This window comes from Phoenix dactylifera, chromosome 16, assembly GCF_009389715.1.
Source record: "Phoenix dactylifera cultivar Barhee BC4 chromosome 16, palm_55x_up_171113_PBpolish2nd_filt_p, whole genome shotgun sequence".
NCBI lineage: Eukaryota > Viridiplantae > Streptophyta > Magnoliopsida > Arecales > Arecaceae > Phoenix > Phoenix dactylifera.
The window spans coordinates 6300447-6313284 of NC_052407.1; the positions used below are offsets into that span (position 1 = coordinate 6300447).

The following is a 12838-nucleotide window of genomic DNA, read 5'->3' on the forward strand; positions in this document are numbered from 1 at the left end:
GCCCTCATCAAATATGCCAAATGCTTCAATTTGGATCTATTACTGTTGGAAATCGATCCGACTAAGATGCCGAGCTAGTTGAGCTATTGAAGTACTTGGACAGTCAGCTGTTTAGATGCTCTGTTGCTCAGATTGTGGAGATTGGATGAAGATTGTGATGTGTATCCAAGATGATAATTTGGTGGCTGTTGTGCTCGGATGGTGATGGCTCCGTTGCCGGTCGCTCCTAAGGTGATGCTGGATGGAGGAGATCGTGTTCGGACCCTCAATCCGATGTTGGATTCGATCTGAAACAATAAAGACAGAAAGTCCGCTTGCTAGAGAGTATCCTATAGAGGATCCTTTGATGTTTAAGTCGGACTCTTAAAAAACAACGGAAGTGCTGAGAAAGGCAGAGTGGCAACCCAAGGGTGTAAAAAGGTGCTTGAGGGTATTTACTGGGAGGATCTTTCAGGAATGATTTATATAAGCTAGGATCGGTGTCTGTTGCTGAGAAATTTAGGTGTGCAAAATTGGCCGATTTTGGTAATCGATTGCGCATCTTGAAGATCATGCGCAAGTGTTTTGCCTGTGCATCTCACTCGTTCGTCACGCGGTTATGGAAACCATTCGCGATCATGGCCAAGCTGTCACCAATTAAGAAAAATATTTGAAATTTGAAGACCTTTCTGCACATTACCTTCATTACCTTGTGTGAAATTGCCTTCATTACCTTCATTACCTTAGAGAGATTACAGTTATGGAGACATGAATTCTCTCTTCATCCAAATGGCTCGAGTAATAACTTTTCCTCTTATTGTGTGAAGCTCCAACAACCCACATGCATTTGGAAGTGGTATGAACATTTTAGTTGTGGAAAAATAGAGAAAAATAAGCATTTCCCCCCTCCACTCTTCTTTGACAAAAATAAAAAAAATAAATATAAAGAGTTTTCTTTGTTGATGTAAAATAACATATCCTCCTCTCAGAATACTCCTTTTAATGAGATTGGTCTTCCTATAGATTTTTTTTGTTTGATAAATGCCTATAGATATTTTTATAGGACCCCTTTTTTGTTGAGATGAAGGAACTAATACATGTTGAAATAGGCAAATATGACTTTAAATCTCATGGAGAATCAAATGTTTGCATATTGAGATTTCATTATTAAAACGGTAAATGGAAACCAGAAAAGAAAGAGATTGACTGGCTTATACTTTTTTTACTTTAGAACTAAGGACGAAAGTATACCAAGTAATATCCATTTAGATTTGCTTTTGTATCCAAATCTAAAAAAAAAATAGATATGATATAGCAAAACAGTTACCTTATTCATATTTAAAAGTCCTATTTGATATTATTTGTAATTTTATTTAGTTTTATATAGCACGAACTTTAAAGAAAAATAAGTGATTAACTTGTTTTTTACTTATTTATATTCTAGTGATATCTTTTTGGTGGTTTACCTCTATATATATATATATATATATATATATATATATATATATATATATATATATATATATATATATATATATATATATATATATATTAAGGTATAATTTCTCCGTCTGAGCAGCGTTAAATCCACCACGACCCACAGTACCTACTCGAATAGTGACCCAATAATGGAGGTACGTATATAGGCAAATAATGGAGGTACTAGTTAGATCTGTCGCGGAATGGGAAACCGAGGCCCAAATAATTCCAAGAAGCTCCCCATCGGAAAACGACGTTTCTTCACCTATTTCACTGTTGTTGCATCAACGGTACGTGCCTTGAACAAAGAATCAGGCATAAAAGCAGTTTGCAGAGAAGGGGAAATTGAACAAACACTAAACGCTGGAACCATGCCGCATCTTTACTGGTATCGGTTTGGGTTGCCGCTCGCAGCTCTCGCCAACAGTAGCGAGCATGCATCCCATGGAGCTCTATTTCCAATCCGGCAATACTTCCATGAATCACACCCTTTGCGACGTGCACCATTGCTGCCATTTGCTACTAGTGGCAAGCCAACCCATTTCCCCTCCCTTCCCTTGCCCTCGATCCCACATAAGCCCCCCTTTTCTTCTCCTCGACACCACTCCAAAGCTTTCCTCGGCAAGTTGCTGAGAAGGTCAAAACATCCGGAGAAAGAGAAGATAGAGGGAAAAGAAAGTGCGAGAAATGGAGATGATAGCTGCGAGAAGCTGCCATCGGGCGTGCGGCGAGAGATGCTGCCAAGGCATGTGGCCGTGATCATGGACGGCAACTCCCGATGGGCGAGGACGAAGGGACTGCCAACTTGGGCAGGGCATGAGGCTGGTTACAGGTCCCTCCAGGAGATGGTCAAGCTCTCTTGCCGATGGGGGATTCGGGTTCTTACCGTCTTTGCCTTCTCCTTTGAGAATTGGCTCCGACCTAAGGTCTCTTACTTTGGATCCGGAACTACGCAGTGCATGTTTTGCACCACAGAGATTGCTCATCTCAAAAACGGAGAGCTCTCAGTTTCCAAGATTAGCAAAAAGCCCTCCGTTTTCGAGACGAGCAACACGACTGCTATCCGAGCATGCATTACCCTCCGCATTGCAACTCATGCATGCAACGTAAAAGATCTGGATTCCTCGCACTCCTCCCACTCCACCATGCAAAGTCTCTAATTTACTTGCAGCTTAATTACGTACGCATATTCTTGTTTCTTTGCAGGTAGAGGTTGATTTTCTGATGGTGCTAATTGAAGGTGCTCTCAAGGAGAACATTAAGTATTATCTGAGGTAGGTGTGGTTTGAAGATTTTAAAATATATATATATATATATATATATATATATATATATTGCGACCTTTATAGCAAATTTGGAGGCTTATCCCTTGCATATATAAGAGTAGAGTTTAATAATGTAGTTATTTTTTAATATAGATTCAAAGATCTTGATCATAATAATTATAAGGGTCGATTATATACTCAGTGTAGGTAAGAAGCGAGATCCAAGCCAAGATATTGGTCTGGAGGAAAATCCTGATACAGATGATGGGATAAACGTTTTTGAGTAACAACTGTTATTTGTTAGAACATAGAATGGGAATATTATACAATGTGAACAATAGATGTTAGTTGATATTTTAAACGTGTATAGATAAATATAAAATTTTAAATTGTAAATCTTAATATCAGTTTTAGATAACATGTATGCACCATTTATTATACTATTACAAGAAACTCTCTATGTTAATGAGTCTCCAAAATTCGTGAAGGCGATGCCCAGCAGGGCTCAAACCCTCTCTCCCCTCTTTAATTTTAATAGTAGGGGACCATGGATGGCCCATAGGAGGAGTTAGAGAAAGGACTGCCCACAAGCCCATAATCTGTCGGCCATAATTAAAGCGACCATGTGAAGCGGTCGTATGCCATAATTTGTTGGCATTAATTCTTCCTAGCCCTTGTATAATGGGAGGAGTTGCCGGTTCATGCCACATCAATTCAAGTAAACAATAAAATAAACTTTTTTATATAAAGAGATAGTTTGAGAAATCTTAGGTAGGTAACATCATTCACAGATAACTCAATTCTGCTAAAATCTCTTCCGTCCATACTGTTGTTTTTCTATTCTAACTTAGACATCGGAGGGTCTCCTGCTAGAAACTCTCCGACAGACGGACTTTTTGTAGGTTATTTTCGAAGGAGATTAACTTTCTACATCTCAGCCAACTACTTCAGCTTGGCTCCTACCGACTTCAGGGTCATCCGAGCTACGCTCCGACTTCAGTTCGGAATTCAACAGCAACAGATTGACACTAGAAGAAGGATCCCCAACTATACCACAGATCAAGTGAAGGAATAAATCGCCAATATGAGGTCGTGTGGAGCTCACGGTGCATCTCACCCCTCGCAACGCCACTCTTCGGCCTCGCGAAGCTCACTATAGAGCCTAGAATATATTCCGCCAGAACAACCTGCCGCACCGGTGAACAACGAGCAGTTCATCCTGCTCATTCAATAGGTGCAGGCATTGATTACAGCGGTTCAGGGGTTGCAACAAGCAGCAACACGACCAGAACCAGTTCGGCCGGAATTCGGTCAACCTAGCCACCATTCTTAGTCGTCGGTGCTCCACATGCCCCTGGATAGTCGCCACTCTCAAGGTCAGGACTCGGAGTGGTCCCGTTAGGGTCGGCCCACTCAACAGAGTAGTCCTAGTGGGGGCAAAAAATGGTGTACTCTAAGCCCCCATTCTGGCAAGGACTCCACTCCAAGCCTCTCGCCTCCTTGCCACATGGAGCTTTCGCCCCAGCAGGATGCCAACCTTGATAGGAATTATAGCATATGCTCTCATGAGGAGTCATTTCTCCGACGCTCTGATGATGACCTAGGAGCTGTAGTCATGTAAATTTACGGTGTGGGCACCATTCGCATGGGCGGCTTATGGCACTCACTGTGCGCTGGATATAGAGCTGCCACAACTGCCAGTTGCTGAAATTATTAGTTCTTGCTGGCACGTGTTGATTGGCTTCTTGGCAGGGGCTGAAGTTGTTCACCTCGATTTATGCCCAAGGTGAAGGAGGTTGATCCGGTCCGAGGTCGAGGTGTCCAATATTTTCTCTAGTGCATTAACATTTATAGAGTTGTCTAGAATAATATGTCTCACTACTTGATTACTTGCACTGGCATCCTGAGCAAACACTTGTGCATTTCCTTTTGGTTTATAATCGGCTGGTTTGGTAAGTTCTAGATTATCCTTTTTCTTGATAGGGCAATCTTGTACCATATGTCCCACCTCGCCGCACGAAAAATATGCTCCCAGCTTCTTAAGATAAGGTCCATGATGATTCTTATCACAATACCCGCAAGTGTTCGATCCATTCTTTTGGTTAGAGTTGTTTTCTAAGATTTTGCCCCGATCATTTTGGGTTCTTGTTATTCATTTTCTTCTTTGATCTCTTCAACTCTGATTCGACCTTCAGATCTCTTTCCAGTACATCTTTATAACTACTGAATAGGTGAGATGACAAACGCAACTAGATCGGATGTCCTAGGCCCTGCTCAAACTTATTAGCCTTGCTCCTTTCAGATGCCAAGAGTTGGGGACAAAATCGACCTAACTCATTAAATTTGTTTACATATTCTAATACTGTCACGTCATCCATCTGCCTCAAAGACAAGAACACATTCTCTTTTGCTAACTTTACTGACTCAGGAAAATATTGATCATAGATAATTTTCTTGAACTCCTCCCATGTCAATTGATCATCCTCATTCTCGTTTGAGGCTTTCATAGCCATCCACCAAAATTCAGCATTTTTCCTCAATATTGGTATTGCCATCCTGACCTTCACACTTTCGGAATATTGTAGTCCATTGAACATCTTCACCATCTTCTGAATTCAGATATTTGCGGCTAGAGAATCAGCTCCACCCCCGAACATTGATGGGTTGAGCTTCCTAAATCTCTCATAATAGGACTCTATAGGTGGTGCAGGTCGAGGAGTGGCCTGCATCTACTGCTATTACTGAAGGAGCTGAGCCACCACCTGGCATACTCCAGCAATGTCTGCTTGGGTGGCTACCGCAGTTGGAGCTTGCTCAATCAGCTGGTTGGCATCTTTTCTCATTGTAGCTCCTCTCCTCCTAGCAGTAATATTTGCCAAGACTTTATCATCTCTGTAGCTCATTATCACCTATTAAAATACTAACATTAATAAATTTTCTATGGTTAATCAATAGTAGAAATCAGAATATCTATCTTTCCTTATTCAATTACGCGGAACCTAACTACACAAGACCTAACTACCCATAGCTATATTTTAAGTTTTACCCATAATCAAACCTATTGCTTGGATACCATTTTGTCGCGACTCGGATCTGAAGTTTGTTCTGTCGCGCTCTAGATCCGGAATATGACATGGTCGTGTTACTGTAGAGTATTGCCCACAATAACACGAAGCCCATGATAACAATATTCTTTCATATAGCATGATAGAATTTGTTCGATTCCATTTGCTAATCAAAAAGAAAGGAGTACAGAGCATCTAAAATCCAACATCATGCCTGTAACAATCTGGAACCTTACCCAAAATGGCTAGTCGGAAGATATTATTTGGGTTCTTTGATTTTGTATAGGTACCCAAGATCTACCAAGCGAATAACCAATGTGGAACTAAACACACATCCGCACGGGTCCTCACATACCCTCTCCGTTCAAGTCCTGACGTCCTCGTTAGGCTAAGGGTTCAAATTCATTCCAATTTCATCACAAACACCACGATTGGCTTATGGTCAGCCTCAATAAATTCGTGCCGCAGTGTCCTCTAGTCTACATAGGTTATGAATCGGATTTGCTCTGATACCATTTGTAACAACCTATAATCTCATCCAAAATGACTAGCTGAAAGGTATTATTTGGGTTCTTTGATCCTGTATAAGTATCCAAGATCTACCCAGTAAATAACCGATGTGAGACTAAACACACACCCGCACGGGTCCTCACAATGCCTAACCCATCATTAGCTACACCACTAAAACTTTTCCATAATATTGTCAAGCTTGCTAGTGCGACCTCCAAGCCAACTTTCGTCCCTACTGATCTTATTTGCCTAGGGAGAAAAATAAAACAGAGGTATATAAGCGACACAGCTTAGTAAGTAAACCTTTTACTGTCTTACCGGATCAAGTATAAATTTAAGAAAAATAATAGATATTCTAAAATAAGCATTTCATAATACCGTATATTAAAACAAGTCATAAGCAAATCATGCATGCATAAATCATTTATAATTCATAAACATAGCTTCAAATTTATTTTTCAAATAAATATATAGATTTTTTTTTCCATTTAGCCATATCGTAGTTCAAAACATTCCTCGTAGATATTTGTGCTATGGTTCTTTTATATCCGTAACAGAGCTAGTGTTCATAATCGATATAGATTTATGTTGGTATGCTAATTTTATACTTGTTGGCAGGGCCAGTGTTTGTATGGATGCTAGATCCGAATGTCGATTTTTTCAATTCAAAGGATCATACATAGCTATCTCAGAGCCTTTCGAAAACTTATATATTTTTTTAAAACATACACATAGATAGGTGAAAAATACTAAATGACATGATCTAATTCATAACAAAGTTATTTTTATCAAAATATTTATGAAACTATTTTTTATAATAAATCATGATTTTTATAACACATATGTTGATCCATAATTTTTAGAAAAATATGATATTTCTACAAGTAGATTTTATGTATGAAAAACATAATCATAACTTTGAAAACTAGCAAGGAATATAAAATTTACTTACCTCTATTCGCTCAAAGATTTCTAGATTCAGTTGAACAACTCCGCTGCACCTATCAAAATTGTTTTAAAAAAAATTACTCGTTATTCACCATTTAAAATCTAATTAAAATATCTAAACAATCCGAAATGGACTTGAGCAGACTTCAGATCCTGACTGGGTAGGTCGGACCTAGATCTACAAATCTAATAGAGAGAAGATGATTTCACCGAGGACGGAACCTCTCTCTCTCTCTCTCTTTAAATATTTTATTTATTCTTTCCTATTTTTTTCTTTTTTTTCTTCTCTTCTTTTTCTTCTTTTCATTTTCTTCGTTTCTTCTCCTTCATCACCCTCCCCTCTTTTCTTCCCATAAAACAGAAGGGGGAAGGGCGAGAGCCCCCCATCAGAGGGCAAGGGAGAGGAAGGGCTGAGGGCTTGCGCTGTCTACAGTGTCTGTGGCCGAGGGCCGTAGCGATTGTGGTCGCTGTGGATCGACCACCGGTAAGTCCTTCCCCTTTTTTCTTCTTCTTCTTCATCCTTATGTTGGTGGCCCTTTGTCGGATTCCGGCCATTGCTAGTTGATCGGAAGGAGGGGAGGTAAGGGAGGAGATGTGAAGGGCACAGGAGGCCTTACCTTGCTTCGATGGCATCCGACGGCCCGATTTCCAGCAGACACAAGTTCGGGCAGCCGTGAGCTCAATCAGGAGAAAGGAGAAAGGAGAAAGAAGAGACAAAGAAGAAAGGACGGAAGGAAGGAAGATGGAGGAGGAGGAAGGAAGGGGAAGAAGGAAGGAGAAAGAGGTTGTGGGAGCTCGGTGGAGTCGGAGGTTTTTATAACCCCCTTTCAGAATGGATAAGGATGCCAAATGGCTATAGCAGCCATACTGGCCATACCGGTCGGCCGTTGGACAGTTGCAATTGCCTCTAACGGCCGTAGCCTTCTTTCGGCCAGCCGTTCGGAAGCTCGGATAGGAGATCATGCCTCTGTTCTTTCCCTCTTCTTCTTATCTCTTTTTTTTTAGCCTTTGAATCAAAAGCTGGCTGGGCTTACCGACTTTGGTCCAGGTGAGGCCTAACTAGCTTGGTTCTTACATATTTAGAAGGCAGCTTCCTTCCATAAAAAATAATTAGGAATACATTCCTAAAGATTATAATCCTATCTTGTGCGTAAAAAATCCTCTCCCTCTAAACCTGAATGGGAATGCACGACACTTCGACTAATAAAAAAAAAAAAGCTTTTCAAAACTCCTCCAATGTTGACATAGCAACTTATAGTTGAATTTACATGTATTGCACAAATTTCCACCAGGCACACCAATCCCACTACCATGGGGCACAAAAAAAAAAAAAAAAAAAAAAAGTCATGCAACTGAATAAGCATCCCCTCGCTATCGCAGTCAACTGTAGCAACAAAATTTATATTAGATTTAAATGTCATTGAGTCATAGCTTAATTGTGCCTGATTAGAGGATGCCGATATAAGAATTTTGATTTTCAACTGAACTTCCGGTACTTGTGTTTTCAAAAAAATTAAAAAAAGAAGCAAATAACCTTATGTTGGCAGCAGCGTTTGGACGACAGTAATTGGAAGGTTGCCTTTACTTGCAACTCATGCGCAAATATAGTTTTCCTTCAAATGTCAAATGAGATTATTTTCATTCATACATAACATAAACAAACATAAACGTATTTAAATTAATATTGGATAATTTCTAAATGTAGAAAATCTAATTCTTTCAAGATAGAAATGCACAAATTGAATGCTAGCAGAAAATTTTTACAATAACAATATATAGTATCACCAAGCACTTGCTCACATACTATCATCTCTTGCCACTTGAACAAGAAATCTAAGGGCTCAGTTCTGGTAGGAGTCAGCCCTCAAGATCTGGAGTGAGTATACAAGGTGGGGATTAGTCTCCTCTTACTCTTGAAATGACAGAGAAGGAAAGAAAAGTAAGCGGAAAGAAAAGAAAAGAAAAGAATGGTAGATTTTCTTTTCTTTTCTTTTTTTTTTGGTACAACAGCGATTCACATCCTGCAGGTATGGATGCGGCAACAAATTAGAAAACAATAAAGTAGATAAAAAAACTCGACACTCTATCAAATTAGAAAACAATAAAGTAGATAAAAAAAACTCGACACTCTATCAAGCTCCATCCATGCAACCCAATCAGCTGCATCATTCGCTTTTCTGTAGGTGTGTGATCTGATGGGTGCTACACTCCTGCAGTAGTTTGCGAATATCGAGGAGCAGCGGCCTACCCTTATTTGCACGGCTCCGATTTCGGATCCAATCAATCACTGTGGCCAAGTCGCCCTCGAGAATGAGCCGATCTGCATCCAGTGTCCGTCGAGTAAAAGAAATGCCCTCCCAGGCAGCTATGAGCTCGGCACATACCACCGAAGCATCGAAGATCCGCTGACCCCCTGCCGCTACTAGTTTGGACTCGTGATCTCTGATGACGAAGTTTACGCCTCTGTATCTCCCATTGTCGGCTACATTGCTATCGAAATTTACCTTCAGGAAGCCAGGGGGTGGGGGCACCCAAGATACAAACATATAACTGGGCACTGCAAGAGCTGGAAGGGGGACCCAGATATCCCTGGCTAACCCGATGGGTGAAATCTCAGCAGTACTAATGAACTCTGCTGCATGTAGTAATGCTCTAGCTGCTACCACCCTCGCAGGCGAGCTACTGCTCTCAAAGACTCAAGCATTCCTGTCCAACCACGAGTGGTAGGTCAGGTAGGCAGCACGAGTCCCTCTCTCCTCCCACCTAGATCCTGATGCTGAATCCTTCAGAAAAAGCAGGAACTCGTCAATAGACGACTACCTCTGCTACTGATCATGATGTACCCCTGCACTCCTCCATATCTAACTAGCCCGTGGGCACTCGATCACCATGGTATATGGACTCCTCCACCTTTGGGCATGCTCCACAAGCTGTAGCAATCCTCACTCTCCGTCGGGGCAGATTTTCTTTGATTGTGTCATTCATGACTGCATCCTTAATTGACATTGTATTGGTTTTAAATTAAATAAGAAAAACTGCCCTAATCCATCACATTTTTTTTTTTTGCCGTTGCCTATATGTGAAGGGCTAAAATCCAAATGCTGCTTTGAAGAATAACATAAATTAGACTGCTTTTGTTATTGACAGCGAAGGTATTCGGGTACGCATAATTGGTGATTCCTCAAGACTCCCAAACTCTCTACAAAAGATTGCCAAAGAGACACAGGAGAAGACAGAGACCAACTCACGGCTTGAATTGAACATTGCAGTAAGCTATAGTGGAAGAAAGGACATAACACAAGCATGTCAAAAGATTGCGTGGAAGGTGCAGCATGGTTTGCTGGACTCAGCAGACATCAGCGAGTCTCTAATCGACCAAGAACTGGAAACGAATCGTAGTAACGAATTTCCTTGCCCTGATCTACTTATCAGAACTGGTGGTGAGCTGAGGTTGAGCAACTTCTTGCTGTGGCAGTCTGCTTACACTGAGCTTTTCTTTACAAAGACGCTGTGGCCTGACTTTGGAGAGCCTGAGTACATTGAGGTTCTATGCTCTTTCCAAGAAAGAGAGAGGCGCTTCGGCCAACGAATCACCTAAGAACGGTATAACATCCTCCAGTTCTCTTGATCAACATCTTTTGTTTGACACTTTCCTCGGTCAATATTTACCTCATGACTTGGATGTCAGATTTTTCCTACAATTGACTTGTTTGATGCTTCTACAGAACACCATATTATTTGGCCAACTAGATCCCGAGTGAAGCTGTCAATGGATATACTCAATAAATTCAGTCAGATATACATTGCAAGTCCAAGTAAACCATATATGTGTAACTTTTCACTATGTCCTTGATAGAGGGTGGAGGTGTTCATGCCTCTCGTAATGCTTTATACATGAGTGCCTTCTTTTCTGAATTAATCTGATAAATGAACTCAGCTTGCCTGCATGCTTTTCTTGTACTGAAGCATGGCGTGGATTAATTACATTATCTAAATTGGCGCCCAATTCTTTAGTGTTGAAATGGTGTTCGATCTCAGTATTGTTGGGTACTTGAAAATCTAACAGCTTAGGGTCCTGGATTGCAGTTTACTTGGCTCGTTTTTATTTTCCTTTATTTTGTTTAATGAGCAATTCTCTCCACGGAAGCATGGGATAAGATATTATAAGCAGAGGATGGTCATTTGAAATTGCATGAAGGTTTAATTAAAAAAGGTTATGAGAGGAAAAAGAATAAAAATGCTGCCTTCTCTCTCTCTCTCTCTCTATGTGTGTGTGTGTGTGTGTGTTTCCCTCTCTCTGCACACACTTTTAGCGATGGACTATGCTCTTTTGAGAGCACGTATTTTAATCTTCAGGGAATTATCGGGTACCCAAAGCAAAAATCTACATGATTATGATTAATATGATTGGAGATATCTATAAACTAAAAGTTAAACGTTTTAGCGGTATCTAAACTATACATCAAGGAGGCACAAAAAGGAAGGTTTTCATTATGCTAGTGCGCTGAAATACGAAAATTTGTATAAATTAAAAATTAATAAATTTTAATGCTTAAACCATAGCAAAACATAATTTTATATCATCTTAATTGTATATTTTTCTTCTCGTTTAATAAATAGGTTTAGAGACCACCAAAATATGCGATTTTTATTTCAGATACTTTTAGCGGTATTAATCATGATGAACGTGTAGATTTTTAATTTAGATGCTTGGTTATTTTCAACTTGAGAGGAGTAGTGCACTCTCCTCTCAAGAGCGGAGTAAGCCATCTAATATCCTACTGATTCTCTGTGAAAACATTTCAAGCCATCCCTCCTATTTTAACTTGGTATATTTGAGCTAGTTTCTATAAGAGGAAATTTCACGCCAATAAGATCTAGTAACATCTTACCAAACCTGGGGTTTCATGTGTGACGGCCTAGATTTGGAACATAACATGATTGTGCTATCGAGAGGTACAACCCACGAGAACACGAAGCCAACATTACTTTTAGCTTTCAAATTATCACAACAAAATATAATAATTAAATATCTAATTTTATTATTTATTAAATAAAAAAATTGGTTCAGAGCATCTAAATTCAATATCAATATCAAACCCATCACCCTCAACATTCAGAAGATCATTAACTACAAATTTGTAGTCAATAATAAAATTTTTCTACAAAATCATCAAGCTTGCTAGTGCGAGTTCCAAAACTAAACCAACCTTTGTCCCTACAGATCCTATTTGCATAAAGAGAGAAAAATGAAAATAAAGATATATGAACGACACAGCTCAGTAAGTGAACCTTTTACTACGTTACTAAATCAAGGATAAGTTTTCTATGCCAATGCATCATTGAAGAAAAATAACAAAATTTTCAAAATAAACATTTCATAATACAATATATTAAAAACGGGTCATAAAGCAAATCATGCATGAACAAATCATCCATCTTTCACAAACATAGTGCCAAGTTTATATTGCAAATAAATTCGTAAATTGTTCTTCATGTCATGTAATTCTATTATGGATCAAAACAATGCTCACAGATATTCATGCTATTGTCACTATAATCCGTGACGGGGTCATCTTCGTAATCGACAAG

At 39.7% G+C, this 12838-nt stretch overlaps 1 protein-coding gene across 1 annotated transcript; it reads left to right on the forward strand.

The window, feature by feature from the left end:
• Positions 1-1646: 1646 nt before the first annotated feature.
• On the forward strand, positions 1647-11296 carry LOC103709192 (cis-prenyltransferase 4, chloroplastic-like). The gene is made up of 4 exons (XM_039114346.1): positions 1647-2384; positions 2665-2732; positions 10394-10849; positions 10972-11296. Exons 1-3 carry the CDS (start codon positions 1662-1664, stop codon positions 10842-10844), a joined length of 1242 nt encoding a protein of 413 aa, XP_038970274.1. The 5' UTR covers positions 1647-1661; the 3' UTR covers positions 10845-10849; positions 10972-11296.
• Positions 11297-12838: the final 1542 nt, after the last annotated feature.